Below are 16,143 nucleotides of genomic sequence, written 5' to 3' on the forward strand. Positions count from 1 at the left end.
TATTATATGATTTTGTAACATTATATTGTAGTTTATACTAATATATTATAATTTATAATATTATATTATTGTGAAATAAAGCCCCTTGCGTTTACTACACTTGCATAACTACATGATTTTAGTTTCTATACGTCAATATTGATTACTTATTGTCCTATTCTGCCATTTACTTTGTAGGTATAGGTACATTAGAATATTAGAACAAACAAAGTGAAAGGGGTGCGTCATTTGTGTTAAATCAAATATTATAACAAATTATTTATTATGTATTTGTACCTGTAAACTAGAAATATTCTTATATAGTCGTGTTCATTTGAACAATTGTACAATATTTCATTTAAACACAATAATACGAAGGTCATATTGATGGTTTTTTATTAATATCGCATCGCCGTTAATATTTATATTTTCAAACAATAAAACCTACATAAAATACATCGAAAATCACATAAACAGAAACTCATTAACATATTGGTTTATATACATTAAAACAGTACCTATAATAATTAATAAGTAAAATAAATGTAAAAATATTTAATACTTACCAAAATTATACACATACCTAAATACATTAAGCAAGTCTTCCGTAATTTGTTTACAATACAGAAGTTAGATTTTATTTGTATACGTACTATAAACGATAAAAAATTAAAATAATAATAATAAGCTATTGAATAATGCTTTATACTGGTATTTTACCGTAAATAGTACAGTATGTGTTAGACCTTGCAGTGGCTGGTAAAGTGGCTGATAACATGTTTTGACAATGCCCTAAAACAAAGTTTTTTTAGTAAGAAAAAAAATATTAGATTATTGTAGAAAAAATAGTCATTACTTTTTATCTAATTACTTATAATCTATTTGTTATCTCACACATCAATTAAAATTCAATACGTTCAGGGTAAGATTCTAAAAGTATCGACTAATTACTAATTATTATATTACATAGTCGCCGCTCAGTGACTATATTTAACAAGTCACTTAGAAACTAAAAACATTATACCCCAAAAATATCATTAATCGTGTTCATTATCCATATCAAATTCCCAACATGTTGCACCAAACTAAAACCAGTATAGGTAGACACCAATATAGGTAGTAGGTACCTATTTAAGTTTTCCGATCCGCTGAAAATCTAAAATTATCATTTTTTATTATATTATGGTAATTATTCAATAAAAATCTTTCTATATCTATAACAACTGCCATAAAAAACTGTCACCATGACCTTTTATCAGTACGATATGCCCCGTGAAAAAAAAAGAAGTAAAGAAGTGTGTTACTTTTGAATTTTGTTCAGATAATTATACTATGTCTGATTTTTGTAAATACACTTGGCCCCGGCTGCCAAGGATGTGAAAAATTGTTGATTATAACTTCACGGCGATTGAACACATAATCGGCCACGTTTTATTTGTTTAAACAAACCGAAATAAAATGGTCGTTAGACAACTAGTTACATAGGACGATTAACTTCACGTCAGTGTCTACTTCCACGGGGGCGTAATTAAGAGGAGGATGAAGGGGATCCCGCCAGAGCCATATTTTACTAATATTTATAATTTAACAGTAATCCAACTATAATATTATAAATAATAGTGTTTTTAGAAAATAGAGTTTAACCTTTTTTTTTTTATAGTTAACAGTTTTCTACTAAAAAAAAAATTAATCCCCTCTTTCAAGACAAATTCTTAATTATGCCATTGTCTGTCTGCTATATTACATATTATATTATTTGATTGTATCTCATTAAGTCATAACCATATATCGGTTGATTTGAAGTATTTATTAATAATATGTACCTATGCTCAATCAAATTTTTAATTTTTAAAGTAGCCTGTAAAATCCTGTAATAACGCAAAAATAAAATAATTTTAAAAAAGAATAAATAATAGGTATAGTAAGAGTATATTAATAATTCTAAAGTGACAGATACAAAGGACCCAAGCCTTAAATAAATGTCGGATCTGTGGAACCTTCTTCTCTACACTTATAAATGCTGAAGAATAAAATCACCTATCAGATGTAAATATTGAAATTATTTAAAATTACGCTATTACCTTCCTCCTGATGGTCGGAGGGCTCTCGAGATCGTGATTCGAGAATATGATCAAATACACTGTAGTAATTAAGTGTAGAAAAGCAGATTTACACAAATTAACGCAAATAAAATGATGCTCATGCACCTTACTTTATTCGCTGTTGAACTCGTTAACCTGTAGTTGTCTTAACAAAACTAAAATGGGTTAATCACACGGATCCAAATAAAAAACAACACTGAAGTATTTCGTTGGAGTGAAAATGGTCCAGTTGTCGCTCGCAGTCAGTCTCCGCTGTTGTGGGTGTATCTGGTGCTCGTGTACTCTTTAAGGGTATATTATTAAAGTGTTTAGCGCTCATGCATTCTTAAGAGATGTTACTAATTCTAGCGATACGCCTGCACTGGTGAGAAGACGACTTGGTCAAGCCTGCCAGTGTCGCAGGCGGCTCCATCAAAGGCCTCCGCGTCCTTAGAGAAATCGTCTTTCTCCCCGACGACGAAGAGCCTTATTGGACCATCCCTTGTCTCTGGCGGCACACGAAATAGATCACACGCTTTGCGCCATATTGTCACAAATACGTGTGAGTTACTACGTGACCAAATCGTAAATCGTTTCTTTCATCAGTGATCAACAGGGATTATTGGTTTTTATTAACGGTTATCTGCGTGCGACAACTTTACGTTATTTATTTAATAAATTAATAATAAATTATGATGTGTGAACATATCATTACAATCCAAAAATTTATTTACTTCCACAATGAGTATAGAAACTTCAATAAAATCAATCAAAGTATACAGTATGTTGGTATGCAGTATGCTTATACCTATAATAACGTTTAAATGTGTAACCAGTTTCTGACTAATCGTTTTTTTATTGTAACAAAAATAAATAATAGTATTGACTTAAAATGTTGGTTCACAAAATATTCATAATGACATTTACCAAATATGATATACCATCAAAAATATTTTAGCTTTTTGAGCTATTTGTAGATATGTATTTGAAATTTTGTAATTAGACATTTCAACAGTTAATATTCCTATGTTCGTGGAAATATTTATAAATAAATATTAAATATTTATATGCTTATATTATGAACCATTGAATAAAAATGTGTTTAAAAGTTAATTTTTTAAACATATTGTAACAATATATTTTTCATATGCTGAAGTAAATATTGTAGGAAATTGCATTAAAAAAGGGGGCGAAGTTCAAAATGTTTTTATGCTTTAGTCTACCTATATTACGCTTTATCTATGGCTTTATGACTTATACAGTTATTTATACATTAATCAGTAAACAATATAGGTAAACCTTTATTGTCTTGTACTTATAGAGTTATAGCTATAGCATAAGTATGTGCAATATCTTTTATACAACTGTAATAATATTATCTACCTACATAATTTTTCTATTTACTTATTTTTGGAAAAATTTAAAAATTATTTACCTACTTATAATAGAAAAGAAGCTTGAGCTTACGTTTTCTACAATTATATTTATTTTTTTATTATGCATGAAAAATATTATTAATTTCAATTTTTATACTTGCGAAAAATTAACAATACTAGCAGTTAAGTACCTATTACCTAGGATAAACAAAAAACTGAAAAGATACCTAATATACTTGTTATAAAAATATTGAACGAATCATTAATGACTAGTTATAAAACAATAAACACATTATTTTGAGTCTAGACTAGTCATTTACTCATTTGACATTTAGCCAACCTGTGTATTAAGCTTATAATTTTTATATTTTACCATTTCAAAAGAACTTCTGTAGCTTATAGGTAGATCGTGGTCTTCGAATTCCTAAATTAATTTCTTAAATATATTGTTTTTTTATATTTCAAAAACAATAGTAATCAACTTCAGTTGAAATTTAGTAATATGCATTTATAATTATCATATCGTCTTTTATGAAACAAACTACGGTGACGGTTGATAATCATTTAAGATTACTATACAATATATTAAATAGTATAAACTTACATAACATGGTATTTAATAGCTCTAAAGTCAACTCCAATATAAAAGCATGGAACTTGTACATACAAAAAACAAAAACAATCCCCAGATTGGGCTACTTAAAAACCGTGAGCTTCAAATTTAAAATTAAATTTTTTAGGTATACTCATTATAATATTATATTAATTAATACTAATATAATTTCAATTCTAAATTTTTTAACTCATTTTATTATCACTGTAAAACCTCAGTCTTTGCTGCGACCGCAACTTAGAAATTACCTATAATTGCAGTGACCGCAACTGTTACATATACTTAACTTAAAAATCATCTATGACCGCAACTAGAATGTAGCCTGTTCAATGTGGATGGTGGATAGACATAGGTACATAATTATTGTTGTCGTAAATGCCTTAACCATGTATATCGTATAGGTGAAACTGTACATACCTAGGTACCTGTTTGTTTTGATAAAATCCTCGTGGCCCACTTGTCTTGATAACGATATCTGAGTGTTGATAAGTTGATAACATTAGTAATCTTTTTTAGAGCAAACCGGCATGCAGCAACTCAACTGCCAAATTCTGATGAATTTATATATTCTTACTACTTTAATTACTGATTAGATTCATAATCCTATTTATATTCATTCATTTTAGGAATTATAAATCATTAAAGACGACTATTCATTATTCGGTTATCTTAGAATATAAGATATTTTATCATTCAATAATTGTGTAGTTTTGTAGAAGTTACAATTCCATCAATAGCATCGTGATACGAAATGTAAGTTTTAATATTGTAGACTAGTAGTTTCGGTAAAATAATTGTATGTGTTTTTCTAACAGTATTTAATTTTTACCATTTAGTTTCAAAATGAAGACTAAATCTTCTGTAAAAACTACCTCAGAACAACGGTTTGTTTTCAAATCAAGAAAAGCCGAACGTAAAGCCATGCGTCAAATGAAAAAACAGAAGAAAGGACACTTGCAACAAGTTATAACTAATGAAGTTAATGTACAAAAGGTAAATGCCAAAAAGAAATTACCAAAAACTCCAAACACTGACTGGCGAGTATTGGATAGAAATAAAGAAAAAGTTGAAGAAATTAAATTACAAAAACAATTTGAGAAAACTCGTCGTGAGCAAATGAAACATGCTAATGAAGATGAAGATAAAGAAATCAAAAGATTGGCCAAACATTTAAAATTAGACAAGAGGAAAACGGTTGGAAAATCTTTTATTGATGATGGACTTGATTGTATCCTTTTTTAAATCATTATATATTTGGTAGGTACCTATTTTGTATTTTTTCTAGTTTTCATAAATAAAATAAACCTTAATAACTTATAACTAGACTTGTTGGATGTGTGTGATCCCGAGACACGTAAGAACTGTTCATCTTTAAAAGAAAGTTTGTTGGATATTGATTCAAATTTTGATGATGATTATAATACTGTTAATGATTTAAAAAAGAAAAAAGAAAATAAACAGCCAGAAATTAAATCCAAAAAAAAAGTTACATTTGAATTTCCTGATAACTTGTCAGATGAAAATGTATCTGATGAAGACATTTTGGACGATGAGCTTGAAGATGAAAGTATATCTGGTGAAGAAACTCTTGATGAAGAATGTGATGATGAAAGTATGTCCTACAAAGAAGAATTTGATAGTGATAAAAGTGATACATTTGATTACGATCATGAAGAAGAATTTGATTATAATGACGAAAAAGAAGAAACATTTTCTGGCAGTGAACCTGACGATGAAGATTCATTAGATAATAACGATGATACAAAATCTATAAGTATGAAAGAAGATATTTATGGTAGAATAAGGAAACCTGATGGCACTATAGTGGCAAGTTACTTCAATTAAGTATGCCATATTAACAAAATTAATTTTTTATTTATTCATGTGTTTTAATAATAGGAACAATCAATAGCTTATGTACCTCCACATTTAAGGAAAAAACAAAGTGAAGAATCTGAACAACTTAAACGTCTCAGGCAACAAGTTAAAGGGCTGTTAAATAGATTAGCAGAAACTAATATGCATAACATTAGTAGACAAGTAAATAAAGGAATTTTTATTAATTTTTAAAACATTAGTTATTTTATTTATTTACAGATTGAAGACCTTTACCAAGTTAACAGCCGAAATAATATGAACGAAACAATATATAAATGTATAGCTGATGCTATAATAAATTCAGAATGTGTATCACCGTACAGAATTATTGTAGAAAGTAGCACATTAATAACAGTTCTACATACAAATGTTGGAAGTGAGATAGGTAATTTAAATTCTTTTTATTTTAAAAATTAAATGTATTGGGATAGTAATACTGTAATAGACGTATAAAACAGTAATTCAATCATAAAAAATTTCTTTATATTTTTCACTGATTATAATATACTTTGTTGAGTTATACTTATGTTAAGTTAAATTATTTGTATTATTACTTAAAATGTAATATTCAATTGTATATTAACTTTTAGGTGCATTTTTTTTACAAAATTTGGCAACCAGATTAAATACTCTTATTGAGAGTAATAATATAAAAGTTGAAGATAAAGAATTGGATAATATTGTACTATTGTTGTGTTGTCTATATGCTTTTAAAGTAAGTAATACATCATCTGAATATTAAATAAATTTACAATTGATTACAAATTAGATTGGAATTTAAATACCTATTTATTCCTGAAAAAAATGTATTTATTAAGTTAAATTGCCAAATGCAAAAACTTACATTAAGTGGGTACAATATATTAATATCATTGATATTACCTTATTTGTTATAAAATATGTACGAATAAAATATTACTTAATATTAATTAAGTACTCCACCTGTGAAAGAAAATATAATCCTTAAAATGTATAGTGACATATTGTATTACACAAGCCAGCTATTACCATTCTAGCATGACGTTTCTGCTGGTGTTTTTTTCTATCGCATATTTTAAATGTATTTCATGTTAGTGATAACTGGTAGTTTTTGTATAATTGTTTTTTTTTTTTTTACTTCAATCTAGATTTAATATGTTGTTTATAATAATATCAATCGTAACAATTTATTATAAACACATATTCAATTCTGATATTTAAATTGCTGTTACCATTAAGTTTTTTTCAATTGCATTATAATTATTATTTTATGTTCTAGGTATTCCATAGTGGTTTTATTTTTGAAATTTTAAACAAGCTTCTTATTAAGTTTGAAGAAAAGCATATTGATCTTATTCTAAGTATTTTAAAAACTATAGGATTTAACCTTAGAAAAGATAGTCCTACATTAATCAAACAATTATTATTAGACATACAAAAAAAAAGTTCAGATACTTGTGAATCAACAACAAGGTACCATTAGAAGTTATTTTGAATACAATTTTTTTTTTTTAAAGCATTTATAATTTGTATTTTTTAAATTTTTTATATGTATAAATTATAATTATATTTTAATATTTTGTATTATCAGCTCTAGAGTTAAATTTATGTTGGAAATTCTGTCAGCAATTAAAAATAATAATGTGAATAAAATACCTACTAGTTCAGAGCAATGTTACTCAACATACATTGAGCATATACAAAAAGTTATACGTACTTACTACAAATATAATAAAACTCCAGCAGAATTAACTATATCCTATGAAGATTTACTTAATGGTTGGTATAATTTTAAAAAACCTACATTAAGACACAATCAAAAATAATATGTGTATCTTTTATTTTTGTTGTAATCATTAGCTGATAATAAAGGCCGCTGGTGGATTGTTGGTTCAGCGTGGAAAGGTGATGAACCAAAAAATACAAATAACCCTCAGAAAAAAGATATGTATGATAAAAAACTACTGGATATGGCAAAAAAATATCGCATGAATACTGATACAAGAAAAAACATTTTTTGTATTTTATTCACTGCTGAGGTATACTTATTATAAATGTTTATTTTTTATAAAAAGAATAATGTTATTATACTACTGTTCATTTAAACTTATTTTTAGGACTATTTAGATGCTTTTAACAAACTTGTTCGACTAGGTCTAAAAGGCCTTCAACAAGAAGAAATAGTCAGTGTATTAATTCATTGTTTATTAGTTTATAAAATGTATAATCCATTTTTTGCTTATGTTGCACAACAATTATGTCAATCCAACAGAAAATATCAAGTACCTATAAAAACAATAAAAACACGTTTTATAATCTAAATATTATTAATTATTAAATTTACTTTTAGGCATTTTTCAAAAAATCAATAAATGTGCGTTTAGAAGAAATTGACAATTTGAAAAAAAATCAAATTCCAATTTTGGCATCATTTTTAGCACAAATGTTACGCAATCATTCACTACCAATCACAATTTTAAAAGTAATATTTATATACAACATTTTTAAAGTAATACATGTATGTAATATATTATTGTTTGTTAGAATGTTGACTGGGGAAGCCTAAACAAATTGACGGTGAGTTTTGTTCGACAAACTTTAATCAAGGTGTTACAAGATATTGATGAAGAAGAAACAACCAATATATTTCTAAAAGCATCAAAAAATCCTACTTTGCAGTTTTTCCGCGAAGGACTTACATTATTTTTAAGTCATTTCCTTATTAAAAATGCTTCAAAAGACATTAGTGATAGTAAATTAGAATTGCTAACAAACAGAGTAAAAGTTGCACAAGCCGCATTAAATCGCTGTTAGTGTGTGCTTGTGTATACTACACTCATCTAGAAGCCCTGTTTTGCACTAATTGGATTTAAACTTACTAATGACATTAAACATATTGTTAATGATTCACTTTATTCTTGTCTTTTGTGAACGTAACATTTCATTATTTTATATTATTACTAGTTAGTAGTTATTAATAATGCCTCCAAAAGATCCGGAATTAATTGCTCTCAGAAAAGAACTAGAAGATTTAATTGCAAAATGCCAGGTAATAACACATGTTTACTTGTATATATGTATATAAATACATTTATTTTGTTATGTTAATTTTAATTTTTTTTTTTAAATAAACATACATTATATTTTAATTTGAAATACATTTTTATTATTTGTATTAATTTTTCCTATCATTACTTTAATAAATATTTATAATTTTTCATGTTATAAGTAATAAAATTTATCACATTTTGACATGATACCTAATAAATTTAAATAATGTTGTAAACATATTTAACTTTAAGTAGAATGATTACTTTACCACTTAATAAATATTTATCAACTTTACAATAGTATTATATGTGTAGGACATTGGTATAGTATACTTGAAAAATTTAAAAAAAAATTACATTCATTTATGTATTTTAATATTTGACAAAATAATAAGTTAGAACCTACTAATAAAATATAAAACAAACCGCTATACAATTGTTAGAACTACCAGTATAAGGTTTTAAAAAGTATTTATGTACTAAGGTTTCATATTGTACAAGAGAGACAACTATTGATTTTTAAGAATCCAAGCATGTATATAGACATTACATTATCATTAGTTTCAAGGATTATAAACCGCCCATATGATTTCTTCATTCTAACATTATTGTCATAGTTAGAGCTATCTGCTTTATGATTTTTCTTTGGTATAGTTTCTTCTTGTATATGAGCATATACCTTTTATTATATATATTTATAATGAAACCTGCACGTTGTCAATAACTGCCCTATCGGAATGGTGGAAACTAATAATTGTAACCACAAAGTAAATTAAATTAATATATTTTATAGTTCCATTTAAAAATCTCACTAAATGTATTGACTTTAAACTCTAAAGCCTATTAGGCTGTTATGACCTTAACATAGTATAAAAGCAGATTTTAATGTACTAAAAAAAAAAAAAAAAACAAGAAAATTATCTTTAAAAAAGATAAATAAATGAGTATCGCTTTGCTGTAGTTGTCGCTGTTAAATCTATTACATTTGAATTCAAAAAAAAAAAAAAATATATGCATTTATAACTAAATACTATAAATAATTCAAGTAGAATGAAACAAATTTGAAAATTTGATCATATAATGAAAATGGTAATGTAAACATTAAGTAAAAATGTCTAGTAACTATTGTTATTTATTTTTGAAATACTATAAAAAATAAATAATTATTTAGGGGTGAATATCAAATGCAGAATTTCGTAAAAATTTGAACTTGAAATCTTCATAAAATATTAATTTGTCTTTTCGATAGAATTTATTTTCACTTATAAATTAAACAACTAATAAAGAACATTGTAATAAATTTTTAAAATTTTAGGTATAAAAAGATTTCTAATTACAAAATAATTTACTTACCAATTTTAACGGTTTTAGAGGGTTAGTTGCGGCTATAATACGTAGGTAGATACGTATAATAAAAATAATATGATGGTTCAAAATAAATAACACCTATTCAGGTTTTTTTTTCTATTGGTGTTAATTTATAGTAAACATTCATCAAATCTTAAATATTTTTATAAAATTATTAACTATTAGATATTAACAATAAACAAAAAATGTTAGTACTCTCAGTTAAAGAAAAGTATTTAAAAACTAAAAATAAAAGTTTGGTTTTTAAGTTCTTTGGTGTTTGAAAACGAATTTTGTAATAATTGGAAAGCAGTGTTTTGGTAAAAAATGGAATTTGAATTTGAATTGTGAACGATCTGTGAATAGAGCCTGAGGTTAAATGTCCTAAAAATTATTAAAAATACCCAATTCTTTTTTTAATAAACACACGACGGTTAAACTTTCATATTTTTGAAACTTCTTTATTTTAACTAATCTAACAAAAATGCATAAACAAAGTACTGAACGTACTGTTATAAGCGTTCAAAATAAATAAATAAACAAGATCGTGATGTAAGAATATTATCCCAACTGATCAATTAGTTTTTATTTGTTTGATTCCCGATAAGACAACACATAAGTCTCAGTAGACAAATAAAATAAATACGTTATATTCGTATTCATAAATAAAACGTTACACCTTTGAAGTATCCGTTCCATGAAACGAATTATGTACTTGGAATAATATGCTTTAAAGCACCACAAAAATATTACATTTTGCATTGAAATCCGAACCAATGAATATTGACTTTTAAGGGACTCTGTGTAGGCAATTTCTAAGATGTTTTAGAAAATTTAAGAATACAAAAATATTTTAAATTTCAATACAATCTTTAAAAATAAATAATATTTCTCCCTGTCAGTATCACATAATTATTATAACAAATTAATATTACTCAAACATGAAATTTTCATTACAAAATTGTGAGGCACACCAATATATAGCTATAGCCTATAGGTACTCTATAACTGGTAATCAGCTGATATATGTATACGTACATAATATAATACAGTAAGGAACTTTTTAGCCTCATAGCAACATAATATATTAATACAATAATATTTTGTTGAAATAAAAATATAAAACAGCGTTATAGGAATTATGAGGGGATGATTATCATTTTGAATTTATTTCCCAAGTGGGAGCCGTGAGGGGAGCACATCGCGCGACAGTGTGGTGATTTTAACATTTTAAACGTTATTTGTAATGATATGGTACGAAATAATTTAAAAATTGTATGATTGTTGTAAAGGATTAATTATTTTTTTTAAGTTTTTAAGTATTAATAAATTGTTATGTAAAATATAAATTAAATTCTTGTTTGTTTAAAAAATGAAAAATTGTCTTAATTCACTATTTTCACAAATAAATTACACTCATACACATTTTCTAAGATTAGGATTTTGTTTTGTTTTTATTTTGGCAAATTCAGTTTTTTTGGCCGGTGTTATCTTATTGGTAAGTCTGAATGATGTTATATATTTGAAAAAGTTTACAACTTAAAATATCTATATTACCTACTAAAAATATCTATATTTTAGAAATTTATCAATAAAATAAATTATAAATATTATTTAATTTTACAATTCTACTATATAAAATATTTTGAAATGGTATTTTTACAATATCTTTCATTGTTTAAATTATATCTGAGTATCAACACTCAACATTGTCTATACTTACTGTGATTATAGCAAGACCAAAAAAGTAAACAAGACACAACCATTGAAGAAATATCTAACGGAATGGCTGATGCGCCAAAGTGTAAATTGGCCACTAAGAAAATGCTCAAAGGACACATTAATAAAGTGAACTCTGTCCACTATAGCGGCGATAGTAGGTAAAATAAATATTTAAAAATAACAACCAAAACATAATATACTAAATACCTACCACTATTCTCGTAATCTATACATTATAGTTTTATAATGAATAAAACACTCACACGATGTCGCACTAATGAAATAATTTACTTTACAGACACGCAGTTTCTGGATCGCTGGACGGCAAACTTATCATATGGGATACATGGACCGGTAATAAAGTACAAGTTATACCATTACGTTCAGCCTGGGTTATGTCTGTGGCTTTTGCACCTACGGGCAATTTCGTCGGTTAGTATATAAATATTGTATAGATTTCAATGTATTCTATTAATCAGACATCGAGTACATACACCAAGCGATGGCTTGAAACGATGGCTCTACTTATTTTTATTAAAAGGTGGGTGGGTAGATGGATGGGTGTGTCGAAGGTCATAAAACGTGTTGAGGATGGTGATTGAACACAAATATAACGACAAAAAATAATAATCTCGAAAATATGATGACACCGTCATTTTGTTTTCAAATTGTACTCTAACGTAAAAATATGTGTATTACAGCTTGTGGAGGGATGGATAATATGTGTACTGTTTACGATTTAAATAATCGTGACTCGAATGGAGGAGCGAAAATGATACGCGAATTATTAGGTTACGAGGGTTTTTTGTCATCGTGTCGATTTGTCGACGACAAAACCCTAATCACCGGATCTGGAGACATGAAACTGTAACTATTTTGCACTTATACATATAAGTATATTATGTATATATTGTAGTAGGTACTTACTTGTATTATATATAGCACACACCGTAAAATTATTTAACATAATATGAATACATGATAAAATATACTTTAGTAGGTAGATATATATAGTCAGCCAGTTAGGTATCTACCCTAATACTGAAGCTATATTAGAAATCAATTCAAATTACAAGTTTAACTGTTTGGATTTGATTTTATTGGTTGTATATACGTACCTTACCTTATTAATATAATTAAAGATGTTATTAATTTGTTCGTCTTTTAATTACACAGTTGTATGTGGGACTTAGAAGCTGGTAAGAGAAAAAATGAAATAGAAGCCGCTCACTGTGGAGACGTTGTTTCTTTATCGCTGTCATCTGACCAAAATATGTTCGTAACGGGCAGCGTAGATAAGACTTGTAAATTATGGGATACCAGGGATCTAAAGTGCAAACAAGTGTTTTTCGGACACGAGGCTGACGTGAATTCTGTTTGTGTATGTTTCTTCTTAATTTATTATACTTATTATATTATAATGTTAACGGACATTATTTATTAAAATTATTAAAAAATAAACTTGCGTTTTCTTACAGTTTCATAACAGTGGATATGGATTTGCTACAGCTTCGGAGGATAAGTCCGCGCGTCTATACGACATTAGGTCTGATCAACAAATCGCTATGTACAAGCCTCCAAATACCACTTCGGGATTCACTTCGTGTGGCCTATCGGTGTCCGGTAGGTTTCTGTTGGCTGGTAGCGACGATAACTCGATTCACGTGTGGGACACGATGAAAGTCCAACACAACGGTAAGTGTGTACCTATATATTATCTATTATTCGCAAATCATTAGTTATGAATTCATAACACGATTAATCTATACGATGTATCTAATGAGTTCAGTTATTAAATATTGAATAAAATAGACTCTATGTAAATGTACATACCTATTACCTATCTGCCGAGGTATCACACCTACACGTAAACTCATACTCTCCCATACGTATCAATAATGTGGGCCACCATAAAATACTAAAACATTGTGGTGTCGGGTGAAAGGGATCTTCATTTTAGCGAATATAAGAGTTTTTCTCAAGTCTCAGGATGCAAGTCCCGCAAACTTCGATATATTTCAAAATCCAGCCATGATAATTTTATAAACTATGGATTTACTTATAACTGTACCTTATAAATAAGACTCGGATTTATATGTAAATACATATTTTTACTGTGACTTGATAAATTAATTTAGGTGAGTGATAAGTTCGTTTCGAGGGATTTTCAATGAAATTAACTATATTTTATTTTATATGTTTTTACATATTTTTCCATAAGTACATGTTTATATATATTTCTCAAAATAATAATTTATATAAATTTTTCTACATATTTCGACAATTTGTTCATTAAATGATCTATTAACGTATTTAGCACGCGCATTTCACCGAATAGCAGAAACCACTCAATCAAAATTTACAAAAATAGACAAATTAATATTTACAGTTAAAAAAATATTTTTAAAAGCTCCTAGCCGTATCGAAATATTTAAAAATATGTACCCAGATTTAAGCCTCTCCCACAACCAATTGTAAACTTGGTTAAATGTCACTAATTATTATGTTTTTTTTTAATTTGAAAATTTAAAAATACATGTTATCATAATTTGTAATCAAGATAGTTAATATTTTTATTTTTTAGCTTTTTTTTATTTATATTTTATAACTTTTAATACGTTTTTTTAAATAATTTTACTAATCATATTAGTAAAATACATATTTTGGTAGCATAAATACATATTTTGGTTTCATAAATACACATAAATCCGAGCCCTACTAATAAATAATAATATACGGTATGTTTTACTACAACAGGTACTTTGAATGGACACGAGAACAGAGTGACTTCTTTGAGTGTATCGCCGAATGGAATGTCCGTGGTCACAAGTTCCTGGGACATGAATGTACGTGTTTGGGTTTAAACGTGGAAATTATTACGTAGGTACTTATGATCACCTAAAATGATTTATTTTTAATTCACCTAATTATAGGTAGATACAATAATATAATTTATAATATATAATATATATTATATATATAACCAATAACATTAAATATAATATAATATAGTTACACTAAAATATATTGTATTCGTTTAAATAATTAAAACCCTAAAACAAATGATGTTTTGTAAAATATCGGAAAACTATATAATGTATAATTGCATGCTTATTCAACGATAACGCGACCTTAATACATTTCATCATTATTTGTCACGCTTTCCATCCTCTCTACTACCCATACTATATAATATTGAGGTATTGCGAAAAAAAAAACAAAAAAAAAATCGTTCATTGTACCTTTATAATTGTAACTATTAACAGAATAAACTGTCAGTTTATAGTGTCTTGTTACCGTACACAGTGTTATTTTTGTTAAAATATTAAACACAATACGTATAGTATATTAAGTGAACTATTATGATTTTGAGTTATATTAAGTTTTGTTTATTTAATCCCATTTACATTAATGTCATTTTCTTTGGTCAGTATTAGTTTATAATATTATACAGATATTTATTCTATAAGCATACGTTTTGTCTTAAAATAGTAATCATAATGTTAAATGTTAATTATTATTTATTATATTATATTATATTATGTAGATAGATATTTCGTATATATTGTATAAGGTGTAATCACGATATAATACTAATTAGTAATATACCCATCTAACAATGTATTTTTTATTCTTTGACCATCGATACCTAATTCTATTGTAAATCATACATCGATACATCCGTTATTAACAATTTACCAATGAAAAGGTGGTTCTTTTAAAGGTATTTAAAGGAAAAAATATATTTTTTTAAATAGACAAATAGAAATAGTATTAATTACACTTTTGAAATAAATTATATTTTTTATTATTAAATTATCTAAGGTTTTAGGTTTTAACTTTTTTAAATTAAATTTTACATAATTAATTTCATATATTTAAACATAATATTTTTCCAGGAATTTCAATATTTATATTTATAAAAACTAAATAAAATTTATTAAAATGAATAATTTATTATAGTTATAACTTATAAATTTATAATTTTTTAATGTAACTAAGCTCACTAACTTGATTTAAATATTTTAAATTCAATTTTTATACATCAATATTGGAATTCTAAGAAATCATTCTGCTCAAGAATATGACATTATAATTGTATGCTATTATTAAAAAAG

General features: G+C 26.5%; 2 protein-coding genes across 2 annotated transcripts; both read left to right on the forward strand.

Moving 5' to 3' along the window:
- The first annotated feature begins 4,583 nt into the window (after window positions 1–4,583).
- LOC113554906 (nucleolar MIF4G domain-containing protein 1 homolog) lies at window positions 4,584–8,871 on the forward strand. Its single transcript, XM_026959004.1, has 12 exons — window positions 4,584–4,802; window positions 4,886–5,277; window positions 5,374–5,876; window positions 5,949–6,089; window positions 6,147–6,312; window positions 6,518–6,642; window positions 7,186–7,379; window positions 7,498–7,685; window positions 7,767–7,945; window positions 8,024–8,188; window positions 8,257–8,388; window positions 8,451–8,871. Exons 2-12 carry the CDS (start codon window positions 4,893–4,895, stop codon window positions 8,718–8,720), a joined length of 2,448 nt encoding a protein of 815 aa, XP_026814805.1. The 5' UTR covers window positions 4,584–4,802; window positions 4,886–4,892; the 3' UTR covers window positions 8,721–8,871.
- Window positions 8,736–15,493, forward strand: LOC113554914 (guanine nucleotide-binding protein subunit beta-2). The gene is made up of 7 exons (XM_026959015.1): window positions 8,736–8,955; window positions 12,038–12,183; window positions 12,324–12,457; window positions 12,727–12,892; window positions 13,202–13,406; window positions 13,504–13,720; window positions 14,783–15,493. Exons 1-7 carry the CDS (start codon window positions 8,887–8,889, stop codon window positions 14,887–14,889), a joined length of 1,044 nt encoding a protein of 347 aa, XP_026814816.1. The 5' UTR covers window positions 8,736–8,886; the 3' UTR covers window positions 14,890–15,493.
- Window positions 15,494–16,143: the final 650 nt, after the last annotated feature.

The sequence above is a fragment of the Rhopalosiphum maidis genome, chromosome 4 (genome assembly GCF_003676215.2).
Source record: "Rhopalosiphum maidis isolate BTI-1 chromosome 4, ASM367621v3, whole genome shotgun sequence".
In the NCBI taxonomy this organism is placed as follows: Eukaryota; Metazoa; Arthropoda; class Insecta; order Hemiptera; family Aphididae; genus Rhopalosiphum; species Rhopalosiphum maidis.